Here is a 14,506-nt window from a genome sequence, read left to right as displayed (position 1 = left end):
ATAATAACTAGGGTTTCAGTTTCGCCACTTAAACAAAAACACTAGGGTTTCAAATTCCTCAATGGAGGTAGAATCCACCGTCACAGATCAACCAGCCGTCGTGGCAGCACCGCCGTCCAATCCCCTAATTCGAAGCTTAGCTTCCTGCAGCACCGCCGCTAGGTCAAAATCAGTCCGTGAACTCACCAATTGGCTTCCGTCGCAGCTCTCAATCTCCGACGATGAAATGAAAAGAGTATGGAAAGGTCTGTTTTACTGCATCTGGCATGCCGATAAAGCGCCGGTACAATCTAATCTCATAGATAAACTTTCGTCTTTGTTGTTACAACTAGATATAAATGTTTCGATATCGTATTTATCGGTGTTTTTAACTACGGTTAGGCGAGAATGGTCTGGTATTGATGTGCTTAGGTTAGATAAGTTTTATTTGCTTATTAGGAGGTTTGTGAATGCTAGTTTTAAGTTGATGAAACTGAATGGTTGGGATTTGGATTTGTGTAAACGGGTAATGAACGTGTACGAAGACAAGTCGTTGTTGGCAAACGATAGGAAGTTTTTGGGGAATGGTGTGAATTATCATATTGTGTCGGTTTTTGTTGATGAGTTGAAAGAGTATTTGCCGGTGACGTGTGAGGTTTATGAGGTTTTGTTTAAGGTGTTTTTTGGGGTTTTGAGTGTTAGCCGAGATAAGGTTTTGGTTGGGAAGGTTAAGGGGAATGTTTTTGACAAGTTGTTGGGGTTTGGGAAGGCGTTGCTTGAGATAAAGAAGAATGGGGAAAGTGATGAGGATGTGGATAGCGAGGTTGTGAATTTGGGACCGGTTGCGTTGAAGATGGGGTTTGCGGGGATGTGTTATGAGACGGGGTCGTCAAGCGAGTGTTTTCAAGGGAATAGGAAGGTTTTGTTTGGTTTGCAGAAGGAGTTTTTAAAGTTGGAGAAGGAGATGGGAGCTTCTGGTGTTGAGGTTTCGTTTCCGGATGTTGAAGTTGAGAATGGTGATGAAGAGGTTCCTGATTTGGTACCGATTCTTGGTGATGATGCGTGGAAAGATGGCTCTGGTTTGTTGTTGGAAGCGGCTGAGAGCGATGAAGGTGGTGCGAAAAAGGCATCGAAGAAAAATAAAAAGAAGAAGGGTAAGAAGAGTAAGGCTGTGAAGGACGGTTCAGATAGTCAAGAACATGAAATGATGGAAGAAAATGAAAACGGTACCGTGGTTGTTGCCAATGGAGAGAGTGTAAGCAATGGGGTGACTAGTAACGGGAGTGATGTAACGTTTACAGAGCTCTTTAAATCGAATCTTCAGATGGAGTTCGAAAAGATAGCCGATGAAGAGGGTTTGGATAAAGACGGTGAGTCAAGCCTGCAAGATTTATCTACGATGACTATCAGTAAAGCTCCGAAAAAGAGAAAAAGAGTGAGGAGTGCAGAGGCACGCCAGTCTCATAATGCTGATTTGAGTGAACAAGGAGGAACTGCCATGAAGAGTGGTGAAAAAAGTGCAAAAAGAGTTAGATTTTCAATCAAGAACAACTTGGTTTGGAAGCCGCAGACTCCACTGCCTCCTCAAAGTCTTAGAATCCCACCATCTGTTACCCCCCGAGGCAGTGCCTTAAAACAAGGGGTACCCCCTGGCCCAATTAGGGAAATGCATCCTGCTGTAAAAAGGGTGAAGAAGAAGAAGGTTCGAAAGGTGAAGACCACTTCTGCCATCAAACGCCTGAGGAAGCTGCAAACTATTTCTACTTGAGTTATGAAGAAGGTTGGAGAATCTTTATTGAATGTTTTTTCTGAATTTTGTTTCTTTTTTTTTTTTTTAATTTTGATATTTCTTAATTATATGGTGCTTGTCTTTAAATTCAGACGGTATCCTCTATACTTTGTAGTCTTATAGTTTATTACTTGATTGATATTTAAATGAATGTGAAACTGAATGATTCTTGATTTTGCGCCCACTTATTAGACCTGGACCTGGCATTTGAACTTGTGCATTACAGCTGCTGCATCTTTTGAAATAATCATATACAATGGCGTGATGTTGATGAGTATATTTGTGCTGCTGGAATATAAGAGTCCATTAGTAATCTAGTCACTTAATCAGTTGTCTTGAGTATTTTATTTTTGGCTGACTAATTCTGCACGCTCCAGTCCGTGGCCACAGAAGGGTCGCTTAGTTTTTTATCCAACTTCTGTTCAGTAGCACAGGTTTGTTCCTTGGTGTTCTAACTCAAGTTATGTTTTACCAATGATCTTGAAAATTGCTTGATTCGATTGTTATTCTTTACAGTGTTATTTAAGTATAAAAGGTGTTTTGTTACTTATCTATCTATTTATATGTTTGTTTCCGACTATGTATCTGGATTTGATTAAGTCCTCAATTTATCTTATGTTATATGCGATTCTTTGAAAGTTGGTTCGCGTGGTATGAATCCTTGTGCCATCTGTCAATTTCTATTTATTTTACTGCAGGACCTTTCCTGTTTTAACTCTCATGTACACGGTATGTCTTACGGTATTTTTCTTTGATGGCTTGAGTACCAGTTTTTTATGGGAAAAAAAGTCTGATATAGTTTAGCTTCCCAGCTCATATGCATTTTGTTTTTGACCTTTTAGCAGTATATTAGTGAAATTTTATAGTGGTATAGATGTAAGTATACCCATATTTCCAGTTTTCCACATCTGGTTGTCCCGCATTTGAGTTTGTCTTCATGATTCTGCTCCCCGTCTACATGTTTACAAACAAAGTGAAAAATTTAAGGCCGGTGAATTCAAGATCAAAGTTTTACTAAGAGGAGACACAGCCATGGATATGTGACGATGCAGGTTTTCTCAATAATATTTTTCGATAGGTCTTGCGAGTCTTAGTTATGAAATTCTGTGTTGGTATCGCTATATCAGGCGTATCTTTGGTTTGTTTAACTAATATTCGAAGAGGTAGAACATAGTTGAGGATACAATTGAGCCTAAGACGGACCCCCGGCCGAAAAGCCTCTTCTGAATTATTCTGGCCCAAATCTTGACCAACCCGAAATTTGTAACCATGCCTTGAATATGGCACCAAAGCTTGAGCTAGTGAATTTGGCCTTAAGTCCTATCTACTAAAGGCGTCCTATCTACTAAAGGCCTGTCTACTGTCTAATGTAATTCTGATATCTAAAGGCCTGTTTATTGTCTAATGGAGTGATGAACTATACAACTCGCTCCCAAAAAGGCCCTGATAGGGTGATACACTATACAACTCAGACAATACACAAGCACCCGATCACCCACAATAACACCAGCCTAAGACGTCTCATATCATCCTTGACAAGAGACGAAAACCTCTTGTTTTTGAAACACATGATTCGATCCTCATTATATAAACCTTGCGTAAGACAAATTTGGAATCATTATTTTTTTATTTTAAGTTAAGCCCGAACGACTTAGTTTATCCACTTCTTAACTTAAGGGATAGACCTTAAGTAATCTCCAATAGGGTGCTCTTAGGTGTCCTTGGATATCCTTTGCCGTTGAAGTTTGTCTAAAACTAAGGATTTTTTGAAAGATGTCCTTACCTGAGGTTATGCCCTTACTTGTTCTTACCTAATATATTTTTGTTTTTAGTGGAGGTAAAAGGATATGTAAGGATGTTTATATGGTTGGAGATAAAATTATAAGATTTGAAGGATATGTAAAGATGTATAAGGATTTGTAAGGATGTATAAGGATTTGTAAAAATATGATGTGGCAGCCGCGTCCTTAAGCATTGGAGATAGCCTTATAACGTTTCTTCCTGGTAAAGATATAACATGACAAGGATTGGATAACTATTTGATTTATATTTGATTGTTTGACATTTTCAATTACAAATCTAGATATTGTAAAGTCAAATGTAACAAAAGAATATAATATTTAGATATAAAAATTTGCCACGTAAGCACATATGCGATCACAAAACCACTAAAAATGTGCCAAATTAACACGGTATGTGATTCACAGAGTAGGTCCATTTGCATTTAGTTAGTGGGCCCAACAGTCAAATTTTCCGATAGAACTGCCCACGGGGATGACCATCCTCCACCAGCCCACCGACCCGCTGCTATATTTATGGCTACGACTATGTATACACTTTCATCCTTCTTATTCTATATATTGGTCTTGAAAAATCTTCTAAGTGCGGCCATTACATTACATTACATAGAAATGGAGACTCATGGAGTGAATGATGATAAGAAAGAAGAAAAAAAGATGTTGAAACTGAAGTGTTGGGTTCAGAATTACGAGTGGGGTCGAATTGGGCACGATTCTCGCGTGGCGAGGCTGTATGAGAAGAACAGCAGTGGATGTGATGTGATTGATGAAAAGAAACATTATGCTGAGTTTTGGATTGCAACTCATGTTTCTGGACCGTCTTTTGTTGTGCAAAAAAAAGATGATGGAAATAATGCGAGTCTGAAATCTTGGATTATGCAAAATCCTAGGAAGGCTTTGGGTGATATTGTTGTTGACAAGTGGGGAGGACTTGATCTTCCTTTCTTGCTCAAGGTAATTCCTTAAATTATTCTTCACATTATTCATTATTATTATTACCTATATTTGTTACTATTATTATTACCTATAATGCATGATAGTCAAATTTAAATTTCACACGCAATCTTAATAGAATTGTTTAGTGAATAATGCTTAATTTTAAACTAACTTTCCCAATACAAGTTTACTTATTATATTGGTCATATCTTAACACTAATTGAAGTGTTTGTGTCTCAGGTTCTTTCAGTTGGACGATCATTATCTATACAAGCCCATCCGGATAAGGAATTGGCCGGCTTCCTTCATAAGCTGCAACCAAATGTGTATAAAGATGCAAACCACAAGCCTGAAATGGCATTGGCCTTAACCGAGTTTGAGGCCTTATGCGGCTTTATTAGTGCTGAGGTAAATTATAATATATTGTTTAGTTAATTTTTTGCAGGTCATTTAAATGTTTAGCTATGTACCATAAATGGTTCTTCTAAATAATAGAATGTGTTTGGCTATTTAACAAATTGTTGTGTTTCCAAATAACTTGATCACAATTTTCTTTACTGTTAAGTCATGACCCTTGTGTCCTATAGTGGGTCATTTTTTCTACTATTTCTGGGTCAGTACCAACATCATTATATTCGTGTTATATTCAATGAGTAGTATGCTGGCTTTCCATATATATTTGCTCATAATATCCTTTTATCTGAAGTTTTGGTCCATGTGTTGAATGGGGAGTCATATATGTTAATTTTGAAGGGCCTATATACATGGGGTACTTCAATTAATGAGAACCTATGAGGACTTGGTCTCTTTTACTGTCTAGGTAACATGTATATGCTTGCTTTCGAATTTTACCTTCTTCTTTTGGAACCAGTCTTGTGTATCAAGACTTTTTTGGCCCAGATTGTCCTCTGATACGGTATGTGGTGGTTTATACTTTTTAGGCTACTAGCGTTTAATGGCCATGCTGTTGTTTCCCGATTTTGTAGTGGTTAGTGGATGCAATTTTGACCCCTTTAGCTGTTAATGACAAATATAGATTGTGATTAAATTCTACGGGGTTGGTCTTAACGGGTAAAAGGTCAAACGGGTGGAAGTTGTCAAAATTTTAATTCAATGCAAGAAGTATTGATTTTGATCAGAGTAAATGCATCAACTATTTATAGTTTATTCCAAGTATTTAAAATGTTTATGGGTCAACTTGGTCCGATCCAGCCTGTTTTGACCCATACAAAAAAATGACATGTCTGAACCAATTTGCGTTGACGTGTTAGCCAATCTAACCCGATCACCCATCTGGCAACCTAGTGAGTAACTATAGTATGACCCGTTTTAACCTGAGCATATTCATAATTACGTTTAGATACTCCTTCTTTTCTTGTGTTCTTTCTGCTGTTGGTTCGAAGACTGAAATTGGATCCTTGTAAATACTTCTTTCTGTTGTTGGTTCGAAGACTGAAATTTGATCCTTGTAAATAGTTCTCTGTTGTTGGTTCGAAGACTGAAATTTGATCCTTGTAAATAGTTCTTTCTGCTTTCAAATTTTTTTTTGTGTTCGATATGATATAATGTACTCAGAGATGCTTTTGATTTATGCTAGGAACTTGATGTTGTGCTTGAAAATGTTCCCGAGATCAAGGAAGTGGTTGGCAATGCATGTACAGACCAAATCCCAGCTATGGACAAGTACAATGGGGAGGTCAAAGAAGAGCGAATTCTGCAGGCAATATTCACTGAACTCATGTCAGTTAATCGAGAAGTGATTTCTGAAGCACTTTTCAAGTTAGTTGATCGTCTAAGTATAGAAAAGGAGGTATAATCCAGATAAATACTGCTATTCCTGTTTTGAAAGTAACTAGTTATCAATACTATTTGTACTTATATTAGGTAATAAAAATTTCGCTTTTCATGTGTTTGATCAGACAAGGCTGTTAACTAGCAAGGAGGAACTTGTGCTGAAACTTGAAAAGCAGTACCCCAATGATGTCGGGGTCTTTGCCGCCCTCCTCCTTAATCAAGTAAAACTCGAACCAGGTGATGCTTTATACATAGGAGCAAATGAACCTCATGCATATCTAAAGGGCGAGTGTATCGAGTGCATGGCAGCTTCAGATAATGTTGTGCGTGCTGGCCTTACTCCAAAATACATGGATGTCAAAATCCTTTGTTCCATGCTCACATATAAGCAGGTATACTTGATAACCTGGCATCAAAAGTCCACATATATACACTGTAGTCAAATGCTGTAATAATTGGTAACTTATGTTATCATGTAATATCAGGGATTACCTGAAATATTGAAAGGGGTTCCTGTGAATCCATATGTACGAAGATACACACCACCTTTTGAGGAATTTGAGGTTGACCGTTGTATGCTGAACCAAGGTGGGTTGGTTGTATTTCCTGCTCTTCCTGGTCCATCGGTTTTTGTGGTTATATCAGGAGAAGGGTCAATGCACACAAATTCGAGTGAAGATAGAGTGTCGGAAGGAGATGCTTTGTTTGCACCTGCTGGAACGGAGATAAGTATAAGTACGGACACAGAGTTGCACTTATACAGAGCCGGAGTGAACAACAGGGTCCTTATGAACCCATGAGGGGATAAATAGGTGTATTTAAAGTTTAGGTACAATAAGTTGATTCTTTTGTATCTAAACTTTAAAACCAGTGACCAAATGTTTTTAGAACGAGTTTTCTTTGTTCGCGCTCTATTGCATAGTTGTGTTAGATTTTCTGAAAAAAGAAAAGTCATGAGTCATAATGAGATCAGATAGAATCTAAGGGTTGAAATTGAATTTACATGATATAAAGCGGATGGGGTAAATTTGGTGTTGCTTCAATTTATTTAAGTGGTCTGATTTATTGGATACGTAATCTATTTAAGGATTTTGGCCCAACTTGAATGAAGCTAATTGGCATATGTGTTTTTACACTCAAGATGTCAGTCGTATTCGATGGTAATTGTATTGCTACTCTCAAAAACGTTGTCAATTAGTGTATTTCATGATACAGTAAATATATTTTCCGGGAAGATAATGAGTACGTCGCTATCTTTAAATGTAAAACACCATGATGCACATTAAAAATTTCTAGTCATGGTCTCTTGAATTCCTTGAAAGTTGTCCTCAATAAAAGAATACATTTGATATTTATTATATTAAATACAGTGCATGGTTAAAAGGATATTATTTTGTAGTATAAACGAGATATGTCTTTTAAGTACTGAAGTCTTGAATTGAACAAGCAGAGGAAAGTCTTCACAACTTCTGATCTTGAATGCTCGAACAATCGCCAAATGAATGAGTTTAAAGGATGAAGACTCCTATGCTACAAGATCTATAATCCTAGCCTGAAAAGCATGTAAGTTCAAAAGGTCAACTATGAAAGTAGTTGGTGAGATTCACATCAAGTACGTTTTAGTTTACATATATGTATATATGTATAATAAAAACAAGATCACAAGATTTGTACGTTGAACCAAAGTAATTTGTAATAGTAGAAAAGTAAGAACTAGGTCATATGATCTGCACATTTAACATAAGTACTCTGTAATAGTAAGAACAATACAAGAACATATAATGAACTGTAAATATATATATATATTGTCATTGTTAACCCGATTGGCCAGAACTGAACTGTAATGTAAAGATATGCTCATAAGTTCAAGTACGTCAAGTAAGATCTAGATCAGAACAAGAACAAGTAATATGCATCCTCCAGAACTGCGGAGAATGAGGGTGGGCCTACCCTAAACAGCGCTGTCCATAATTACCTACGGTTCAATCCCTGAACTGTGGGATATGAATTGATAGCAGTGAACAAGAACTGAACAAGTACAAGTACGAACTAGAACATAATAATGAACAAGTACGGTAGTATAAATGTATTTAAAGATCCTGCCCATTCAAGACTTAAATACTCTTTTAAACAGTTTAAGAATCATATCATAAGTAGTTCAAGATCATAATATAGTACGTAAAATAGTTCAAGAACATATGTACAAGTACAAAATAGTTTTCATGCTTTTCAGTCCCCGATAAAGAACTTGAACAAAATGTACGAAAAGGGAATTAGTGAACTCACAGTGATCTGATACAAGCACAGTAGTATAAGCACAGAGAACAAGCACAGAGATAGATAGATTATATCTATCACATTCCAAGTACGTCTTGATGGAAGCCTAAGTACATGTCATTGATCATAAATAAGTACGTATATTAGTTCTTGTGATTAATTAATCACTGAAATGTCCTTGATGAACTGATGATTTGGTCCTTTGAAGATCTTTGAACATTTTGACTCAAAAGGGTTTGAATGAACTTTAAGTACTCGAACTGGACTCGTTCTGAACGTCTTTGAACTCACTCATAAGTGATTATAATGTTAATGAGTTGAACGTGTCTTAAATAATGAACTTTATCCTTAAGAACTTAATTTGATTGTTCATAGAACTTGTACTTCAATAATTAAGATAGAACATGTCTTTAGCGTACTCAATTAGGGTTTGCACAATGTACGTTGTTCTAGATCGTTTTAGGAATTAGCTCTTTTGTCAAAATGTAGCCTTGAATGTGATTAATCGAATGATAATGAAGCTAAGTATTGATTGGTGATTAAGTACATGATTAGATCGTTTAAAGTTAAGTAAGATAAGTTATAGAACAAGTTCGAGTTGCTTTCTGATTACACAAGATCGTTCTAGGGTTTTCAATGAGCAAGGTTGTCCTAGATGGTTCAAGATTGTCCCATTGTTTCTGGTTCAGGATTGTCTCATTGTTTCTGGTTCAGGATCGTCTCATTGTTTCTGGTTCAGGATCGTCTCATTGTAGCATGCTCAAGATCGTTTCAGAAATAGTAGCTCAAGATCGTTTCAGGAATGGTAGCTCAAGATCGTTTTGGGTTCAACTAGATCAAGATCGTTTCATGTATTAAGGTTCAAGATCGTTTCAATTAGACAAGCTCAGGATCATCCTAAGGACTCTTAAATCAAGGTCGTCCCATTTCCAAGAACGAGAACAAAAGCACAAGGTCATTCTAGTTCAAGAACAAATGTTTGAGCGAAACCGATCCAAAGGATTAGTTACCCAATAAGTGTACCAACACATCACAACACCACACAAGATCAAACGATCAAGCACAAGGTACCAAAATGGGCTGCCCTAGGACGATCTTGGGGCCAAGATCGTCCCATTCAGGACCGTCCCATTCCCCAAACGGGCTGAATAAGCACAAGTACACAATACGAAGGTCTAGATCGATTTCAGGATTTGTTTGGACATAGCACTAGCACATATATGAACAATAACATTAACCAATAACACTTTTAATGATTTCAAGACCATTTATAACATGAACAAGTCGTGGCACTCAAGAACAAGTTTTACCTTCACTTTCAAAAATGAGTTTTGTAGATTAAAGCATGTTATGACCCAAATTTGTTCACACAAATGTTATTAAACACATTTAGACACAAACCCATTAACTATTAACACGATTTCAATCAAAATTGGACCAAATCATCAAGAACATGAACTTGAAAAAGTACACTTTTAATTTGATCAAAAACTCATAAAATGTTGTTGTTACCTGAGATTTGATTCAAGAAGTATGTTTTGATTATCACAAAGATGCTAAAAGTACAAACGATTTTGATTTAACAATCCAAAATCAAGAGATGCTTTGTGTGTGTGTTTTGGTGGCTGCAAGTGTGTGTTTTAGAGAGAGAGAGGAAAGATGGGGAAGATGAAGAATGGTTGTTTCTCTCTCTAGGGTTCTCCATCTCTTTCTATTTATACGTTCCCATAATAAATGAACTCAATAAATGCAAGGACTATTTGCGAACATTTTGAACTAGAACTTTTATGAACACGAACGTTTACGAACCGAACATTAGTATTTCATCGTACTTAAACATGAATTCATCATGTAGATCATGAATTAAGATCAAATTGACCTTCATATAAGCACATAATTTTGGTCTACAGCACGTCAAGAACTTAAATAAATTGAACTGTCTAGCCGTTCTAATAGCGAAAGTACGTTTCAAAGAACTTATTTAGAACATTTCTAAGACGGTTGTTACAGTAAAGATTGAAACTTCCGTGGTGAAAGTAAAAAGTATAAAAAATATACTATTACTAAAAAAATATTATAGTTTAGTGTTAAAAGTGTAAAGATTGAAAGTTTTGTGGTGAAAATAAGTAGAATAAAAAGTATTATAGTTTAATGTTAAAAATGTAAAGATTGAAACTTATGTGGTGAAAATAAAAAAAATAAAAAAATATACTATTTTTTACACGTTTTTCTAGACTTTGTTTTAATATATATATATATATTATAATTTCGGTTTTTTGAATAAAATACGAAAATCTTCAAACATGGAACAATACCCACAGAAAATACTTTTAAATAAATTTAAATACTTAAGTTTTGCTTCTAGAAACAAATACTTGTCTCTTCTAATCAAATTAAATTTGTGAAAACATGTTCAATATACCATGTACAGTCATATGGGGAGAGATCCCCTCAAGTTACTCCAACTTGATAGGTAAAGTTAAGAGGATTTTGATCATTGATTTAAAATCAAAAGTTAGGATTCAAGAATGATTATTGAATGTTGACCTTTAATCTTAAATCAAGGGTTGAGATCTTCTTAACTTGACCCCTCAAGTTACTATAACTTGAGGGAACCCTTACCCCAGTCATATTACCTTTCGTCAATATAAAAATGTTTTAAATCTTTAACAAGTGTCTTGTGTCTAAGCTAAGATCTTTTTAGAAATTAAACTTGGAACAATAAATACAATAAGGGACTTTGTCCATAAATTCAAGATGACTAGGTTTAGGTTTAATAATAGATAAATTATAAATTTGAGATGATTTATATGCTTAGCATGTTATTTAATTATTTGTTATTCGTTATATAATTATTAGAAACTACTAATAACATGATGTTATTCGCAACCATAACTTTTCCTTATAAATATGTAAAAAAAAATCTCATAACTCTTTAAGAATTAAATACCATCATATTTATAAAACCACTTATATAATTATATCGGGTATATTTTTCTCATGAACTTATTATATTTTTAACCAAAAATATTATAATAAGTTGTGAAACTTTCATTACGTAGAAAAAAATCATGTAATTCACATATACCTCTCGGTTTACATTTGACGTCACCACTGCATCCTCTTGATGATGTCATACCAATTAGTTTCTTTTTCTTTTTTTATATAATCATGTGGCTGGTAACCTTATCTTACACTCCTCACTTCATTCTTCCACTACATATATACTACTTCAGCTGCCCAAAACCAAGTTAGTTCATTGCAGCGGCAACACGAACCGAAGGAGGATGAGGTTTTCGGGCGAGACTACACTAACAAATGAAGGGAAGGACCCGGTGCCACCACGAGGCGGGGTCATAAAACAGATTGTTAATGATATAGTTACTTCTTGTGGTGGTGGAAAAAACAACTAATTAATTAATGGCTAGTCCTACTAGCTAGCTAGTTGTCTACTTCATTACTTGTAAAATATGTACTCGCGCGTATCATGGAATAATATGGTAAACCATATATGTAACTAGATCTGGTATCTACTGATTTCAGGTTCTAGATTTGTGTGTTCTAGCACACGCTCTTGTATAGTAATTCTACTTTGGTTTCATGTTAAATAGCCTTTGTGAATATATTATTAGCTAGCTAGTTTTTATCTTTATTAAACCTCGCTTATTAATTTCTAGCTCGATCTTCTACATTTTAATTTTTGTCCCTTTCATTTTTAACCATCAACGAAGAGCTGAGGTATAGTGTTCGATCAATTCAGACATTATGTCTTCTTACAAAGAGGTTCCAAACTTGAAACTTAATTTCCTAGTAAAGATTGATTGAGGATGATCAGAGAAATGGTCAAGATGATTCCCCAAGACTATGTTGATCATCGATCTTTGTTAAACGGATTCGTCAGCCTAGGTATCTGATCGAACAAAACCTTTTTTTTTTAATATATCGATTTAACTACTGTCTATTCTTATATATATAATTATTTTGAAAGGGGAGATGATCGATGATAACTTTTTAGCTAGCAAGCTTAGAATAAGATCTATCACCGATCGATCTCTAACAGCCTCCATGGTGCCAATGTGAAGGCTAGCTAGCTCTTTCGCATCGGGATCCAGAGGTGAATTAAACGCAACTGGATCTATGACGTGAAAGTCGTCATGAACATGTATATCAAAGTGAATGGGTTCACATCCAGCTTTTAGCTAGCTGTTTATAACAAGTGTATTGTAATTATAAAGTATATGGTTATAAAGTTGAGCTTTCAATATGAATGATTAGAGGTAATAATGTTCGATGTGAAGGTCAGTATGAAAGTTAATGTTACATTTTAAACCGATGTAAAGATTGAATACTGTATGGTGATCATATAGCTTAGAAATAGATCTATAGCTTATAGATTGCCGTTAAAAGAAGAAAAATTAATTGTATATTCTAATACACTTGGATCGTATGCGACATTTGGATTTCATGGCAGAAATATATTTTTGTTTGAGTTTTTGTTGTGATTACTTGAAGATTAGGATCATTGTTATTCTAATTAAAGTGTTTATCATTTTTATGTAAATTAAGCTTTTTACATTAATATATTCGATAAATTGTCAACAGGGGTTAGATATTATAAAACAAGTATTAAAGTAAAACAAATAAGACAAGATCTTGACCTTTAGATCATTGGTAAACTGATGCACAAAGATTCACGAAGCTATTGGTGTACGATGATTTTCATGATACACGGTGATCTTCAGTGAAAAAAAACATGTTGTTTTATTTGTTTTATTTTAATACTTGTTTTATTTTACCTTAACCATGTCAATATATGTTTTATTCATAGTACATTATTGATTATTACTTATGAGTCATATGTCTGGCGGCGATGGTAGTATCTATGCAGGGTGGTGGTGGCAACCAAGGTTGCGGAACTTGGGAATCAAGATTGGATAGGCGTGGGGGAGATAGATTTTTTTAAAAATCGGATCGGTGAATAGTGAGTTTTTTATGTCTAAAATAATAGTTTTTGAAATTATATATAACAAAAAGATAAAAATATATATAAAACTTCAAACTTAAACATAACTTGATTTTTCAACTTAAACATAATTGTTTAAAAACAGTAAAAACTAAACAAAAAAAAAAAATGGTTTTACTTTGGTTGACCGATCCGATCCAGCCGAGTCTTGATCAATCCGGCCAAGTCTTGACCAAGTTGACCCGAGTCTTACACCTTGACCGATTTTCAGACCGAGTCTTAAAGTAATGAATAAAGGAAAAGTGTATTTTTGGTAGTTTGGAGTTGTAATTTCAGATTTGGGGAGGGGTTTCCTCTTTTCTATAAGAGTAAAAAAAAAGGGTAATGGAGGGAACCATATCCCGGTACCATAACTGGATACCCATCGACTCACCCTGTATGAGTCATATGATGCCGGTACAATACATCCATCCTAATCCCCATATGATCTGGTAACCCCGAAGGACCGAACCCGCGTATTTAAACTTCATATGTGAGTCTAGACTTCATTGGTAACGGCTACTTTAAAGGAATTATCAAGTGTTTTCATTACCACTGGGTTAACTCGTTGTTGGCCTTAATTTTCTACAAGAGTATAGATATAAATTTATTTATGGAATTTATAACTTAGATACTACAAATACAAAAAGTGTAATACAAATTGTTCAATAATTTCAAACATACACATATAATTATTTGTTATTGTTTATATATATATATATATATATGAAAAGTAAGTATGAGGCTGTTATGTACCCAACTTGGGTGAAAAACCCATCACATACTAACATTTTTATATTTTAAATAAATACATGGCCCCCCATGATTTTTACCTTTTAAAAAAAGGTATGTGAGAGGTTTTTCACCCAACTTGGGTGCCTAACAGCCTCATATTCCCTTCCCCCATATATATATATATATATATATTGA

At 35.1% G+C, this 14,506-nt stretch overlaps 2 protein-coding genes across 2 annotated transcripts; both read left to right on the top strand.

Annotated features, from left to right (window-relative positions):
• Positions 1-1,941, top strand: LOC122601582 (ribosomal RNA processing protein 1 homolog). Its single transcript, XM_043774335.1, has one exon. The coding sequence runs from the start codon at positions 62-64 to the stop codon at positions 1,745-1,747; it is 1,686 nt and encodes a 561-aa protein (XP_043630270.1). The 5' UTR covers positions 1-61; the 3' UTR covers positions 1,748-1,941.
• A 2,080-nt stretch (positions 1,942-4,021) lies between these two features.
• Positions 4,022-7,247, top strand: LOC122601593 (mannose-6-phosphate isomerase 1-like). Its single transcript, XM_043774346.1, has 5 exons — positions 4,022-4,521; positions 4,744-4,911; positions 6,101-6,313; positions 6,423-6,689; positions 6,783-7,247. Exons 1-5 carry the CDS (start codon positions 4,084-4,086, stop codon positions 7,095-7,097), a joined length of 1,401 nt encoding a protein of 466 aa, XP_043630281.1. The 5' UTR covers positions 4,022-4,083; the 3' UTR covers positions 7,098-7,247.
• The last annotated feature ends 7,259 nt before the right edge of the window (positions 7,248-14,506 follow it).

This window comes from Erigeron canadensis, chromosome 1, assembly GCF_010389155.1.
Source record: "Erigeron canadensis isolate Cc75 chromosome 1, C_canadensis_v1, whole genome shotgun sequence".
Classification (NCBI taxonomy): domain Eukaryota; kingdom Viridiplantae; phylum Streptophyta; class Magnoliopsida; order Asterales; family Asteraceae; genus Erigeron; species Erigeron canadensis.
This window is presented reverse-complemented; position numbering and strand designations above follow the sequence as displayed.